At 31.8% G+C, this 17,385-nt stretch overlaps 1 protein-coding gene and 1 long non-coding RNA gene across 2 annotated transcripts; both read left to right on the top strand.

Moving 5' to 3' along the window:
* The first annotated feature begins 7,943 nt into the window (after nt 1–7,943).
* LOC150025948 (uncharacterized) lies at nt 7,944–11,441 on the top strand. Its single transcript, XR_016523406.1, has 3 exons — nt 7,944–8,119; nt 8,524–8,678; nt 11,362–11,441. It is a non-coding gene; the product is annotated as an uncharacterized LOC150025948 (long non-coding RNA).
* A 4,900-nt stretch (nt 11,442–16,341) lies between these two features.
* Nucleotides 16,342–16,951, top strand: LOC137829325 (uncharacterized). The gene has a single exon (XM_068636134.2). The coding sequence runs from the start codon at nt 16,431–16,433 to the stop codon at nt 16,725–16,727; it is 297 nt and encodes a 98-aa protein (XP_068492235.2). The 5' UTR covers nt 16,342–16,430; the 3' UTR covers nt 16,728–16,951.
* Nucleotides 16,952–17,385: the final 434 nt, after the last annotated feature.

Genomic DNA, 17,385 nt, shown 5'->3' with positions numbered 1-17,385 from the left:
ATAATTGTTTGCTTCCTTCCGACAAAATTGATTGAGTCGAGGTTACATATGTGACGCTTCCGGGATAAATAGGACGTTCCTCCTCCTATAAATCCACCTGCAATTGTATTGATGATTCCTTTGGGTGGGTCGCTCCTCCCTCTTTCCTTGTTGGCTCGCTGTTCGGACGTTCATGACCTCGATCAATAGTCCCCTCGGCTTGTTCTTGGTTCCTGCCGGGTGTACCTTTCATTTTCTTTTCTCACGGGTGTTATTTTATGTGGTGGTATCAGGTCAACATTCATGATCCTCGATTGTTCGGGTGTTATTTTCTTCCAGGATCCTCGATTGTTCGGTCGTTAGGGGTGTAATGCAAGAATCTAAGTGGCTTTGGGAACTCTTTAGGTCTTCTTGGCGGGCGTATTCCCCAGGGTACCTCTCTATCCACCCTTCAACTCTCGGCGTTGTCGATCATTTTTGTTTTAAACTCCCACATCTCCTCCAGCTGCATTAACTTTGCGACTTTCTGTCTTAACCTATCCACTACCCACCAATTTCTTACACACGTTGTCGGAGAAAAGGCATGGTTTAAGAGTTGTTACCAAGTGGTGGAGCGCTACTTCTGGGCTCAAATCTCGAAGATTGAGAGCTACCTTACTGAACCTGTCCATGAATGACCGGAGTGTTTGAGTTCTTTCTTGCTAGATGTTGACAAGGACGAGGGAAGTTAGATGGTGAAATTGTGGCGAATTGAGCCGAGAACTTAGACACCAAGTTGTTGAAGACGAGTGAACCAGTTCAATGCAGCCCCCTTCAGCGAGGTGGGGAATACGCGGCCAAGTAAGGCGTCATCGATCGTATACAAGCTAATTTGGGTTACATAGGCATCGACATGCTCATCTGGGTTAGTGTTGTCGTTGTAATTATATATTGTCGGGCTCTTCCATGTGTGTGGTAATGATACTTCCATAATTGCTTCTGTAAAATGGGTGTCAACGTGACGAAAATTCCGCAGCTCTATCGGAAGCCATATAGGTAGTGTGGTTGGGGTGTGAACTATTTTCTCCTTCCATACGTGTCTGAGTTTTATTCTCAAACTGCCCGTGAGCCCCTAGGTTTTCTTCAAATGTCGGTGTGTGCTCGAGCTCCAACTTCTTCTTCATTATTTCATTCTCGACTTTCAATACTTCTATTCCCTTCGCATTCTTTTGTTTCATGTTCTTGAGCTCTCTCTTCATGTCCAACGTCATGCCTATCGGGTCTACCGACAACTCCTCTTCATTATGCTTGTCGTTTCCCATCATGCTTTGTGTAGCCACCATGCGGTTTCTCGATAGGCTTTTCTTTCGACCCCATAGTGGGCACCAAAATATTTTTACAATATAAGAGACCGAATATCCCCTATTAAGTACCTTCTGTCTTCTCCCGCTATCTGTCCGCCAAGTCTGAGGGGTGGAGTACCTGCAAAGACACTCCAATGCTCAAGTCAGCTAGGTGTTGACGTGTTTATTTAGGTTTAGAGTTAGAATAGTTATTACCTTTTATCATGGGATGTAACTTTATTTATACTTTTATATTGGATTTTATGTAGATTAGTGCATACCCAATAGTCTTTTAATCATATTTTATTGTCCTTAATATGTATTTGGCTTTAATTAACCAGTAAATGTTTATTATGTTTTTTCCGACCGACAAACCAGATAGTCAAGTACATTCTCAACAACTCAATCATTCGGCTTTTGGTACTACACTAAACACTATTAAAAAAAAAAAAAAACAGAAAACCCTGAATAAGCTCAAATAGGATACCAGGGATCCTTCGGGTGTGCGGGTGCCTTATATGCTTGGAATTGCCGCACGCAGAAAGAAGGGAATATGAAAATTGTGCATAAATGGGATTTAGATTGTTTTAAAATTTTTACTGAAAGACAAAATCGTATTTTCACATAATGTATAAGGTGCGAAAAACACCTACGGAGGTGCAAGAAGAATCAGCCCTTCGTTTATTGTTGCTCGATACGTCAAGACTGAAGGCCCGAGATGAACGAGGACCGAGTCCTAAGATACTCCAACTTCTTTGGTCTTTTCCCATTGGGTCTTTGCAATCTGCACATTTAAACTCCATCCAATATAATTTCAAAATCCATTTTTACCTTTTTCAAATGTATAATTCGAATTCAAAATATAAAAAATGTATTCAGTAAATCCTTTATGCTTAGTTTTTCACACAAACATGATATTTCTTAATTTTTTTTTAATTTGACAATCATGACTCCACTTCAATAAATAAACCTAATGTAGATAAACACCAATCCATCAATTTTTAAAGGATATATCGTGCTACAATTAAGACAAAAGTTTGTTATTGTTATAACATTTATTGCACCTGAATACTGAACGTCATATTATATTTTGCAGATATCCTCTCGATCAAGAATCTAAACTCAAACAACTAATGAAAGAAAAACGAGAACAATCAAAAGAGAATATTCAATTGTTTAACCGGTCAATACTAATATCTCAGGCTTTAATACAAGAACATATACAAATTCATTTGGATATATTAATTTAAACTCTTATATATATAGAGATAGAGTTGAAACTATGTGCATCAATAAAAGAAAATAAAAAACTACATCGAAGTACAAGTTCGTTAAATTCTTGAAATGGAAAGAAATATAAAAACGAACGAAAAATTACATTACTACTAAGCAACGAATATGTTAATGCTTTGTTCTCACATGTGTTTATAACAACATTTCTTATAAATTAATAAAAAAAATTATTTCGTATAAGTCTCACAAATTTAAATATTATGTGGTCAAACACAACTCTGGAACAACAACGAATGAGCAGGTCCCAGGAAATTCTACTATAACTCCCTCATGCTCTCCTGTAGAAACTAGAGACAAGACATCATCATCATCATTAGCAACAAAAATATGTTTTATATCCCTTATACCAATTGATCCCATCACTCTTTGTCTAGCATGCACTGAAATGATGATCCACCTTTAATCCTGGTGATCATACCGTACATGTCCGTCTCTAGGTCGGAAATGAGTAACAACTTGGGGTGACTGCCCGATTTCATAGCTGATTTGTCATTAATGATCATCATAGGGAAAACGACTTAATCAATGAGCCTTAAATGATGAGTGACTATTTATTAGACAATGAATAACAATTATATGGTTAATCCAAAAGACTCATAACGATCCACTAAAAAGATACCACTTGATTAAACTATAAATAGCTACTTCACAAAAAGTACAATTTATCTTATTTCATACTCTTAACTTTTGTACTATTAAGAACTTATCTTTGTGTCCCTATTGACTACTTAAGCATCGATGAGTCATTTTCAGGTGGATCTCCCATTCTCACCAAAGACCAAAGTTGGTTCCTTGATGAACATCATGACCTCGCCAAATTACAATTCTGAATTCATTTCCGATAGGAACACGTACATATGACAAAAATGATAACAAACAATAAAAAAATTATTTTAAATTAATAAATACATTATAGATTTGAATATATTTTCAAATCTGAAAACCAAATTAAACTCATAACCAACTATAACAAATAAACACCACAAAGACTTATCACAAAGACATATCTCTTCAATAGTGATACAATAACGATAACAACTAATATAATTCTAGCAAACTCTTAAGGTAGGTTAAAAATAAATACAAGAAAGAGTAATTTGATCTTTTCACAAACAAATTGAAGTTTAAATTTATCGGGTTGGAGAATAAAGAATATTTTCCATTGATTTATCAAAACCTCTCAAGGTCCACGAATAAATTTGTATAACAGTGTTTTACGTGAAAATAAATATTTAAATTTAATAAAATATATGATAAAAATTAATTTTGAGTTTTTTTCTACCAGTAATATTTATATTTTTAATGTTAATGAAAGAAAGTGTGATAAACAATAAAAAAATCTTATAAAAAAATAAAGGTCAATTCAATAGTGAGAAAGAAATATTTTTATATTTATTCTAACAAGAATTCATTTTCATAAGTATATCAATATAAAGCTCGTACATTTTAATATTTGCCAGTTCAAAATCTTGATTAAACAAATGGATCACATAATTAATTTGAACCGTGCAAATATCATTAATGCAAAAAAAAGAAGCACTTTTTTATGACGGTTAAAACATATATTTTTATGTTAGTTTTAGACTCATCATAGATATAAGCGACATAAAAAGTATGTATTTTTTATGACAGTTGTATAATCATCATACCTAAAAGAGCCATTGTTAGAATTGTAAGCCTTAAATAAGAGGGAGAGTGAATTGTTTATAACAGATTTTCGCAAATATTCAAGGTATAATGAAGGCCATTGAAAATTAATCAATTAGAAATTTGTTCAGCTGAATTAAAAACAGTTTTCACTTAACAACAAAAAATCAACCGATTGTTTTAGCGAACCAATCGGTTATTTATAGCCGCAGTTGTAAACTTCAAGATAAAACAAATTTAAAGAGATAAGGTATAGAAAGATTCACAAAGAAATTTATATTGGTTCACTCTTAGCCAAGAGCTACATACAATCTCCATAAAACCTCTGAGTATTCCTCTAAGCAATCAAACACCTTAATTACAACACACACACCAAAGTGGTGATCTTGAACCCTTCAAGAACACGCACTACCTTTGGCAATCACACCACAAAATTCAGAACACCCTCTAAATCTGCACACCAACAGTTCTTACAGAAATACAATAGTCAAGAGAGAAAATGAATGATAACACCTGGTTCAATCACAGATTGAGAAAAATGAAAAGTACAAAGCAATCCTATTCCACTCTTCGAAAGAATCAAAAGCTTGAAGCAATCTTGGAAAACTGATTTGAAAGGTATAATCTGAATCAATAACAACCAAGAGCGTAAAAGAGATTATATATACTCCAATCAATTGTTAAAAGCATTTAATGTAAAAGTCAAATCACTTTTAAAACAAACATAACAGATTAAATCAGTCCAACTGAATTCTGTTAAGAATTTTCAAAAATCAACCGATTGAAAACACGAAACCTATGAATCAAGCAACCTAGATAAAATCTATGAATGGATTTACAAAATTCGCATCTGTTTGGTTGTGTTGAAAATTATTAGTTGTTATATTTACGTACTTATGAATTGTTATTATGGTGCTGGTAACCAAATTCTTAGTTGACATTTTTAACTTGGAATTGAATTTGTATTCCACTTTTGTATTAGTTAAGAATGAATAAAATAAATAGAATACATTGGAAGAACTCCAACCTTAATAGATCCATCCACTCCATCAGAAGTGAAATCTTTATTTTATTTTACCTCCACTAACCTTGATCATTCCCTTGCTACATACTTAAACTATACACATACATAGGAAACCAAAACAATACATGACTCACATATTGAACCCCCAACCTGCATAATTTTCATTTTTGCAGCATGATTTACATAGCGAGCCTTTGTTGTGACCTCCAAATATTATGTATTCCTCCTTTAATTACAACATTATTCTTCATATCAAGAAATAAGAGAAAGAGCTTCGTCTATACTGGTTATTCACATGGACATGACTTTCGAATCATTGATTTGTAAGGATATAATTGTAAGAAGAAATGTTAGAAACTCATTCGGCTGAGTTTTCAGAAAATAGTTGAGAAACAGAGAAAAGAAAAGGAAAGTGAATGCTTTAGTAGAGTTTATTGAATTACTGAGAAAGAACCTTGCGAGGGAGAATTCTCCTATCAAGTATTTCGCCTTCACGTAGTGTTACACTTTTCATGGTAGTGTTAATACTCAATACTCAAATGATAATGAAAAATTGAAGAATGATCATCTAGCTAACCACCCAACTAATTCAGCAACCAATTTTTATGAGACAACTTGTCCCACATCGACTAGAGATTAGAGTCTTTCAATATAGTATATAAGTAGATGCAAATCTCACATTATAAGCCGATTTTATATGATTGAGTTAACCGGTTTTAACTCTTATCAGTATTCAATAAAATATATTCAAACTGGTATGCGAGGGATGGCTGCTAGAATGATCTTAGTACTTATTTCCGGAGGCTAAAGAAAGAAACAATCTTTGCACAGTGTTCCTGGAGGAGAACAATGGCACGGAGAGAACTTCGAAAGCTTAAAATGGTTCTCCCTCTTCTCCCTTTATTACTTTACTTGATTCTTCAAACATTAGAGAACTGCAAGTGTTTTTCTTTTTAAAAGTAACTGTCATTCTTAAACATTTTGATTATTTTGAGAAATTGATCACTTTTGTTACCATGAATTTCTTTATATCACTATTGTCTACTATTATATGCTGCTTTGCTCTCAGATTATATCATTGTTGTAAGAAGTTAGTTATGTGGCTATTCTTTGTATTATCTCATGCTATTAGAGAAGGCTTGAGACCAAGTTTACTTACTAGATGTAACCTAACAACATATATACTGTTGGGTACATATAAAGCACTGACAACACTGCAACTTTCGAATTCCTCTCTGTGCAGTAAACCAATTAGCACCTACTAATTTAACTATGTATTTATTGGAAATGATTTTATTGTTTGGAAAGTTTTATTTTCTCCCTCTAAATATGAAAATGTAGTATTATATCTATCTTACCTGTGTATAAGATTGCTACAAAGGTTTTGTATACGAAGGTAGGTTATTTATTCATTAAAAAAAATATTAAATAGAAATTAATTTTTTTTTAAAAATAGTTGATATATTTACTAAATTAGAAACTATTTTAAAGACAATAAAATTATTAATTTTTAAATTAATTTCTATTATTGATAAATAGTTTTTAAATTGGTATTTAATTAGCTATCAAGTTTTTATTAAGATTTTAACTACCAATTATTTATATTCTAAATTTAATAGCAAAAAATTTAAGATACTAATTTAAAAATTATTTATTAATAATAAAAACTAATTTAAAAATTAATAACTTTTTTTTAAAATAGTCTTTAATTTAGTAATTATAACAATTAATTATTTTGATCTCTAAAATTAATTTTTATTTAATAATTTTTTTGTGCTTTAAATAATTTAAAAAATCTAAATTTTAACTTAATGAAGGATGTCAAGGAAGCTAAGGTAGTTGAAGAGGCAAAAAACAATCTGGAAAAGCAAGTCAAAAAATTAACTTCATGTCTATAAGAAGAAAAGAAAATGAGGGTAATTTATTTACAGTAAATGAAAATGTAGAAGCATGACAAAGTTTCTTCATGCCTACTATTGGTAACTTGGTTATTTTACCTCTAAAGTACTGTTTTAATTGTATTGCTTCACCGACATTCTATTCTAAATGTTTCGGTTCATTGTGATATTGAAAAAGCCAAGACACGGGAAAATGAAAAACTTCACTTTATTATATTATTTATTTTTTATGGACATGTATAATCGGTTTAAGAATATGACATGTTTTTAACATCACAATGCAAAATAATAATATCTAAGATAATTGGCTAATTGTGAGGTAGTGAATATGAGAAAGTATAATGACAGAGAGATTAGGCAAAGGATATCTTTTTTATCAAAAAGGTATTTTTCATATAATTACCTATGTATATATATTTTTTAATTGCCATAAATAAAAAAAATATACTTCTTTTATTAAAAAAATTATTTTTTAGAAAATATACTTTGCATTGAGAATTTTCTCCTAAAAAGATAAAATTAAATAAAATTGCAAGCAAAGAGAATATAACTCAATATCCTCTCTCACTACAAAAATATTTATTTTTACTAGAGGTTTTTTAATGGAGGTTCTAATAACCTTCGGTAAGATATGTTTTACCGTAGGTTTTCTAAACCCCTAATAAGTATTTATAGTATTTTAAAAAATTACAGCCTTTTTTTTATATTTTTAAAGTTTTCCCACGTTTATTTACACACAATCAGATTTTTTCTTCTTTTTTAAGTATTTTTCAGAGCACATCTTGTTTCTACACAATGCCTTCACGGGTTCTTCACGGGTTGTCTTTGCTAATAAACTCCTTGTTTCTACACACCTTGCCTTCACACGTTTCAGAACTAATCTTCAAATCGTCTTCTGCAGTGTGTGACTTCATTTTTCCTCAACTTCGGACCTCATTTCTCTCAACTTCCAGATGGTATGTATTTTTGAACCCTAGATCTCTTCTTTTCCTAATTTCGGTGTGTTTGTTTGTTTTTGTGAAGAAATTATTCTCAACTGGTGCATTTTCCTCCCATAACTAAAGTGTATTTCGTGCATTTCGTAAATTTCGTGCGTTTCGTGCGCTTCGTGCATTTCTTTGGTACCTTTGGTTTCAGCTAAAGGATCCAACACTTCTCTTTCGTTCGTCTCTTTTATTCGCTCTTTGATATTGTTTATTTCATCTACTCTGGAATGATCACATTCGCTTTTTAATGTCATAAAATCTAATGTGTATTTTTCCTGCAGATGTATATAACTTCTATTTGATTTATTTTCTTGTTGGCTTTGTTGATTGTGTATTATGTTCTATAACTCAGTTTCCCCCCTCACTTTTTGCAGTATCCAATTCCTATAATCATTCAGAGATCTGAGCTTGGTGCTCAAGTATTGAATGACCACTGAGTATTTGTGACTTCTGGAAGTGAGGATTACTCTTTCAAACTTATGTGCAGAAATCAATATGAAGAAAGCTTGTTTAGATGTGAAGATGACAGGTAAAACTTATGCAGATTTTTGTGTGTGTTTATCTCTTAATTTGGTTAGCTCATTAGTTTTTTATCTTCCTTTTCCAGGATCAAACAAATTTTAACCTCTAACTTTGATATGTCTGTTTACTTAACATATGTAATCTTTAAAAAATATTATTAACAAAATACGATAGAGTAACGTGTATAGAGTGATGCGACAATGTATTAGAGTATTGTATCAGTATTTCCGTTGCATATTAGAATTTAGTTAATGAAGCCCAGTTCGTATTTCCGTTGCATATTAGAATTTAGTTAATGAAGCCCAGTTTTAACAGTGAGAGATGGAATTTGTGAAGAAATAGTGAATGAGATTTATGAAAAAATAAGGGAAGAAATTGAAAATGCATTGAGTTAGTTTGAATCTGTTTTGATATTTGTATTAATATGTGTGAAATGAAAGTCTCTATATAAGGCAGTTTCGATGTTGGAAATGGAACTGATAGTAGGCAGGATAAGCCAAAGTGGTGGGCAGCTCATGCGAAAGAATAATGTACAAAAGGCTTTTGCGGTGATTGGTATTAACACAACTTTTAGCAGCAAAAGGCGAAGAGACTCTATACGTGAAACATGGTTACCTAAAGGTGCACTACTACTACTGCATGCATGTGATGTAATATGATTGTAATTTGTTCCCGCCGGTTGACCGGATGCGTCTTTGTGCGTGGCTTGTCCTCGCGAGCTAGGGCACCTTCGTTCTGCTCCATCCGTGAGTACCTGAAAAGAAGTGGACAAAGGGGCGCCCTCGCGGCCGTTTGCACTCCGACGATCAAGTCAGCTAGCGAGAAACATCAAAGGGACGCACCTCTGTATCGGAACACCGCGAACGGATTCTTTGAAGGTGGTCCAAAAAACTGAGTAACTGAATACCTAGTGCTTTCTGCCCTAACTGCCTGTGCGTACAGCGGGTGCGCCAACAAGACAACTAGGGTTTCTCTGTGTGTGTAAAACTGTGAGAATTAGGTCCAAAACTCAGATCCCCTTGTCTCAAACGTCCAAAGCCCCTTTTAAATGCCTCCAACATTTAAAGCGTCTTAAAGCGCATTTAAAGCGTATAAAAACGTTCAATGCGTTTAAAACGTTTAAAGCATTTAAAGTGCTTTAAAGCGTTCGAAACGTAAACTAAATTAATGCGTACCTTAGCAAACTTTCAGGGAAACTGATATACCATGATGTTTCAATGCTTTCTGTTATGTGTTCCTCTGACTTGATCGCTACTCTTCGTGGAGGACCTTACAGCGTCGTAACCCAACTCAGGGATAATCCCTCGTGTAAGTCCTCCTTCTTGGAGTGCATTTGCGCAAGGGGTGACTTTTTGGGTGCCAACTCATGCGCCTCAGCTTCTAGTCACTCGCCCTGGGAGTGTATCTACCTTTCGCTCGTACCATGCACGTGGCTCTCCCCTGGGTGTGGCCCTCTCATGGGTCGTATCTGTCCCAGGGTCTTCCAGCGGTGGCGTGGGTACTTCACGAGTCAGGTTACCCCTTACTGGTACTAGAACTGTGGCCTTGAAGCCACCTTTCTCTTCTCTTTATTACTGTTCTGAGGTACTGAGGCCTCTCGCGGTGTCGCCCCCTCCACGGTCTTTCCTACCCATGGGTATCGGAGGGTGGCACCGGCGATGCCTTAACTTGGCGACGCCTCATCTTGGTGACGCCTCGTCTTGGCGACGCCTACACCTGGCGACGCCTTAAGCGGTCAACCTATTGACTTCCTCCCCTTGGGCCCCTTGAGGGGTCCCACCATATGTTGACTTTGACTTTGACTTTGACTTTGACTTTGGTCAACGCCCGAGGACGGGACGGTACATAATTTGTAAATGTATCTGATGTTTGAAAAGAAGCAGGGAATGAGGTGAAGGAATTAGAGAAAGAGAAGGGGATTATTGTAAGGTTCGTGATCGGGCACAACACCACATTAGGAGGAGTTTTGGACAAAGAAATTGATGCAGAAGAGGCAGAACACAAGGACTTCTTCTGATATGTATACATCTCATGACATCTTGTTTGTTAATGAATGTGATGGTTTGGAAGTGGTGTATACAACTTTTTCCTTAAACTTTTTATGCAATCAAAATCTGTCTTTCGATAAATATCAATCATTTTTTGAGCGAATTACATTTTAGGAATTGTTGTCTCCAATAGTTACAACCTAGGAACATTTACAAGATAATGTTGACCATGCAAAGAGAAGTTCTTGTTTTAACCATATGTTGACAAGATTAACCATTCCTGTAAATTCTTTTTCAAGATAGAAATTTTCTCTTAAATTCCTCAACTGTAGTTCTTTTTAGAAATTTTACATAGTAAAGGAAGAAACTTCTTATCATTATATCTATTTCGTTCTTTGGGTGGATTGCATAATTATTTACAATTGTTAACTATTAATAATAATAAAGTTTACCTGCATTTGTCTAAAAGTGAGTTACATTAAACTTTTAACTTATAATAACTTTTTCCTAAAGCTTCTTTGTTATGACGCTATAGTCTAAAGTTACTAAAGGCATTATTTGGATGCTATTTTTCTCTAGGGTGTGGATGGGAAATTTTGAAATTTCGATGGCTATATTAATTATTATCCTTGTGATGCATGTGAAGCAATAATATCATCCAGAAATTGCATAAATTTATGTGTTTATCTTATTGTTTTGTAGACCACTTGAAGATGAAGAAAATACCAACCAACAAGAATAGTTCATCTACAGCTTATCATCCTTCTCATTCAAGTAATATGTTCAATTAAAAATTGAGTTTTAATTTTCATTAATATGTAATATTACAAAAGAAATTATGTCATTATGGAATTGGTAGCAAATTTTTGTACTCTATGGAGATCTATCTCGTCATTTTTCCTGATGTTCTCCCTACAGAGCAATTGATTTCCCCATCCTTTTTATCTTATTGAATTTATTGGGGGAATAACCCTGCATTTATGTAGATTAAGTTTTCCATAATTATGTGCCAATATTTGTTCCTTCTGTCGGTTTGTAAATGTTGACTTGATTATTTGGTTCGCATTCTCAAACATTATTCTTTTCAAATAAGTGTACTTCAATTTTTGTGTAGCTTTTATATTTTAGAGTTTTAAGTTGCTCTTTTTTTCATGACATTGATCCTCAAGTTCACTGATTACATAACTAATTTAGCCCTTAAAACCTAAGCTGTAAAACTAGGTTCTACATTTTACATTTTAAAAAATAAAAGTTATACATCATTAATTTAGTTTTGACCAATAAGACAATCAAATTTATTTCTAAAATAGTAGTTTGTAAAATTATTACAATTTCAAAAATGAAATTAAGATAAGGATCAATTCAACTTGTTTTAATTTAATCAGATATCCCCGAATAGACATAATTACAATTGCAGATACTAAATTAATGACATACAATTTTAAATGCCTTTTTATTTTATTTAATTTAGGAAATATTAAGTTAACGATAGAATCATAACTATATGCAAACTAAAGTTGAGTTAACATCATTCAAAACAGAATTTTATTGATTGTTGAGAATTTTGAAGATGAAATTTACAAACTCAAATGAGTAGTACTCCTTATTTACATAAAAGTATATTCATCTTACATTTTATTATTTGTCAGCTACTTTTTTTTATATATGCACCTCCTAGAAGTAGCAAGGGTTTTCAAAACTGTCGGGATTAGCGGGAGTTTTCAAAACCGCCAAGAACAGTGGGGGTTTCAAAACCGCCGGGAATAGTAGAGATTTTCAAAACCGTCAGGAATAGCAGGGGTTTTCAAAATCGCCAGGATTAGCAGAGGTTTTCAAAATCATCGAGAATAACAGGGGTTTTCAAAACCGCCGGTAACGCCAATAATCAATTAGCGACGTTGGATCTTTCAGGGGAAAAGCAAATCGCGGGTAACGCACTTAACGGAGGTTAAAACCGTCGGTAACGCCAAATATAACCCTCGTTAAAAATAATTTTTTTTGTAGTGTCTTATCTAGATTAAAATTTGGGTTATGACGTGTAAAACATTATTTGAATTTTTTTAAAAAAAATATACTTTCTACGATGATTATTATTAAATCTATAATAAAAAAATATTATTTTTTAGTCTGATTTACTTTTAATTATCATAGAAAATAATATATTTATGACGATTAAAACATTATTTGTTATAAAAAAAATATTTTATAACGGTTAAAATATTATTTTTCATGAAAAATAACATATTTTATGACGGTTAAAATATTATCTATCATAGAAAGTGATGATTTAATGTATTTTTATGACGTTTATATAACCATTATAGAAAATACATACTTTTTATGTCTCGTGTATCTATGCCAGGTCCAAAACCGTCACAAAAAGATTTGTTTTAATCATCATAAGATGTCATTTTTTTATTAGTATCGAATTCTAACATTTAGATAATAATATGTGTTATTTTATATAAATAAAAGATAGTGTGTTTTATGAGAAATTTTGATTGACAAGTATGCTACTTGGTAAAAACAAAAGCATGTGTGATGGGCAATTGGATAATTAAATAAGAAATATGTTTTTCTTATTTAGATAAGCTTGTTTAAATTTTGAAAATTCTCAAAATAGAGAAAAGCAAAACTAAAAAAGTAAAAAAGTAAAAATTTGTGCATCTTTCTCCATGTGCACAAATTGAAACAAATTCATCTTTGCGCTCCCCACCCTCTCTCACATGCCTACTGCACCTTTTGGGTTCTCCCATTCTCATCTTTGTCATGTGTCACTCCACCCTCCTCTCATTCACATTCCATTGCACCCTCCTCTCTGTCTGCATCCCTATCCACTCCTTCCCCTACACCTACCGTTCCATCCTCTTTTTCCCCACCTTCAAATTTATTACATACTACGAGTTTCTACTAGAGTAATATTTTTCAACAAAAGATACTTGTTGAGTGCAAAGGAAGGCATAGAAAGAAGAAATGGAAAGGTATTTACAATGAAGAAATGAAAATATACTTGTTGAGCGTAATGGAACAAACATAAGAATTTTGACGAATTTCAGAGAGACCACACAAACTCGCGAATTTCAGAGAGATGTGAAGGTCTTCAATGTCTCTCTAACTCTTTGGGAATCTATTTGAGACATCCACAAACAAAACACACATGAGAAATTAGGGTAAAATTGAAATTAGAAAAAGAGAAAGATTGTAGAATCTAAACTTAGGCGGAGAGGCAGAAAGAGTAGGAAGATGTAAGCAAAAAACATGAGAAAAGTTTTTGAAAAGACAATGTTAGTGGAGGAATGGAATGGCGAGCTACTAAGAAAATAAAATTCTTAAAAGTTTTCTATGACAATTGTCATATTAAAATATATAAAATATATTTATTATGATAGTTTCTTTTATAAATGATATAATAAATTCTCTTATAATTATCATTGTGTCTCCGCTTTACTTATAATGATAGATAAAATATAACTGTCATAATAAGTCATTAAATATATTTTTTTATTAGTGTATGTAAATAACAAAGTATTTAAATGCTAAATATTTGTACAATTCAAAGAAAAAGTTTTAAGTTTAATGATAGAAAAAGTCATACTTTTAAGTGCAAAAGGAAATAGTAAGGACAGATTTTGAATAATTAAAAGGACAATTGAAAGATAAATATAATAAGTATATTCAATATTTGATACAAAATAATGAATTAAAATTTCGACATGAGTTTTTTTTATTGCAAAACCATAATAGTCAGTGTTTTAGGCAGTTTTTCACACATAAAATATTGCATTCAACTTTCCACAGTTATTTATTTACAACACTGTTACAAGTATTTTTGTCGAAAAACCTTCTCAATTTTTGTGATCCGTTGAGCTCAAAACTTTACTTATCCTTTTCACACAAATATGATATTTCTTAATTTTAACTTTTTTTTTTAATTTGAGAACCATGACTCCTCTTCAATGAATAAACCTACCATAGATACCAATCCATCAATTTTTACTACCATTTTTCATTAGATATATTTCCTTTTAATATTTTTTTTATTTCAATTGCTTGAGAAATATATTTCGTCTGACAAAAGAAATAAAAGAAATAATTTTTTGTAATGTTTATTATTGTTCAATAAAAATAATATGGTTAAGAGGTTATTATGTTCATATTGGTTGTGTACTGTTCTTCTTAAGTTTTGAAGTAGCATCTATTTTAACATATTAAACGGATCCTTATTCTAGTGCTTGAACAATAAGTTTTTAACAAATTTAATTATTTATATGAAATTAATATAATTTTTTGTTATAGAAATACTGTTGGAAGTGTGATTATATATACAAATTCATTTGAATATATTAGTTTTAACTAATCATATATATCATGTTATTGATAACTAGTGGTGCATCTAATCAGTGTTATTATATATTGAATATGCATGCATAAACTATTTTTAATCTGTTGCAATCAATAAAAGAAAATATAAAACTACATAAAAGTACAAGTTCGTTAAACTAAAGAAATGGAAAGAAATACCAAAAACGAACGAAAAATTACATTACCACAAAACAACGAATATGTTAAAGCTTTGACCCCCTGTGTTTATAAATATATTTCTTATAAGTTTTAATAAAAAAAATATTTTCGTATAAGTCTCACAAATTTAATTTTTTATAATTAGAAATATGTTTTAAACTTTGTTCAATTAAAAAAATCATATTTATACAAATTAAAATATTACTTTTATTAATAGTTTATGCGAGCAACTCTCATTTAAAATAATCTAAATCCATACCTATATGTTGGACGATTTGTATAAACACAAAATCATAAAAAAAATTTAGCTCATATGTGAAAAAAGAGAGAACTTAAAAAAAAATAACGACTTAAGAAAACATGAGATTGTTTTATCGTTTCAAATAATCAAAAGTTAATAAATCGAAATAATTAAAAAGCATAAGCTATTTTTTAAGATCTTGTGAAATCAGATTTTTAAAAAAATAAAAACAAGCATATAACTTCCTTTTTTCTTTATTTAAAACCTTCTTTTACATTATAATACCTTTTATTGGATTAATTATGTTTTTTTTCACCATACTATAATATAAAATTGGTTTTTTTCTAGTCCAAATCATAAATCATTTAATTAATTTGTAGTTTGATTCCATTAGAAGTAATTATAATAGACATAAGTCTGCAATCAAACACAATAACAAATTTTTTAAGAAAAAACTAACAATTTTTTTTTTAAAAAACTAACAATAATTTCACATGATTATAAATCTTTATATTAAGCATATGGATGATCTATAGGTTGTACTATAAATAAAAAAATAAATAAAAAAACAATTTCATATTATAATTCATGGATGAAAAATATATTTAATCTCTTTTTATTTTGAAATTGTAAGAAAATAATCTCTTATCTATAATATTGGTTAACAAGTTATAAATAAAAGAAGACATATTTCCATGATTTACAATATGAAGATTGAATTGGAATATATTTTGAGATTTAGATTTTTTTAGTGATGGATTGCATGGAAATTAAAGAACAGTGATAGTAATTGGCATAACGTGATAGGTGAGAGACAGCAAGAGTTTGCAATGGCATTAAAGTTTCATTTACTACAACCTCAACTGTCCCATACTACACTGTTGTCACTTTTTCCACTATAAAAAGGAGAATCCCAAGCATTGTTCTAGCACAACGAAAAGAATACCAAATACAACATAAGACAGTGAGAAAAACATCTGTTGTGTTGAGACAAGAAAAAAAGAGAGACATGGCTAAGTGGTGCATCTTGCTGCTTCTTGCTCTTGCCGTGGTTGCAAGTGCCAGAACCATTCCCAGTGACGCTACTTTTGGGGTCCAGAAGAACTTCCTCGGCTACGGTTTCTCAGGAGTTGGCAACAATGGTCTTCCCTTTGGAGGAATAGGCTCGGGCTTTGACGGCGGCATGGGTGGGCCTGCTGGTGGACTTGGGGGATTCGGAGGGCCCGGAGGGCCTGGTGGGCCTGGTGGGCTTGGTGGTCTCGGAGTCCCTGGCATTGGTGAAGGCCCCAGCTTTAGTCTCCCTTGAGCCCACTCTCCTTCTTCCTGTTTGTTACTTTCAGCTGCTATTATATATATAGCCTATAGTCTTTGTTTCTTTGTTTATTCGTGAAGAAAATAATTGTGCGTGAGGTGTGTAACCAGTGTGTGTTATGGTTCTTAGTTTTATGGGTCGGTATTTTCACTTTGATTAGAACATGTATGTTTTTAGCATGTACGTGTGTGCTTATCTATAAACTTATTTCAACTTTATCTCTCTCTCTCTCTCTCAGACCCAACTACATGCATACTATTAAGGTTTTTCTAAACTACTATTCTAAAGATCTTGTTGAAATGAGGTCAAAATAAATTATACATGAACATACGTATCATAATTTTGTTGTAAGCGCTTTGACAAGTGTTAATATCATAATATAAGTAAAAAACATTTTTTTTTTCTATATTATGTATTATTTCGCATGAGCACACAAAATTCTAACCGTCCGGACTCGTAATTCTACAATATGTGTTTTAAATCTAATATGTATTTGAAATCTTATATCAAGTAAAATATATACATGAAATTTCACACTTATAAATTAATTTTGTAAGATTAAATTAAATTTAAAATAATTTTTTAAATAATATGATCAGTTTTCTACCACAAATAACCTTAATTTAATTTAAAGAAGAAATGTAAACTCAAG

The sequence above is a fragment of the Phaseolus vulgaris genome, chromosome 7 (genome assembly GCF_051622355.1).
Source record: "Phaseolus vulgaris cultivar YP4 chromosome 7, ASM5162235v1, whole genome shotgun sequence".
NCBI lineage: Eukaryota > Viridiplantae > Streptophyta > Magnoliopsida > Fabales > Fabaceae > Phaseolus > Phaseolus vulgaris.
The sequence above is the reverse complement of the archived record's forward strand: the minus strand, read 5'-3'. Positions and strand labels throughout refer to the sequence as shown.

Coding starts and splice junctions, on each gene's coding strand:
- LOC137829325 (XM_068636134.2), top strand. CDS start 16,431: ATGGCTAAGTGGTGCATCTTGCTGCTTCTTGCTCTTGCCGTGGTTGCA.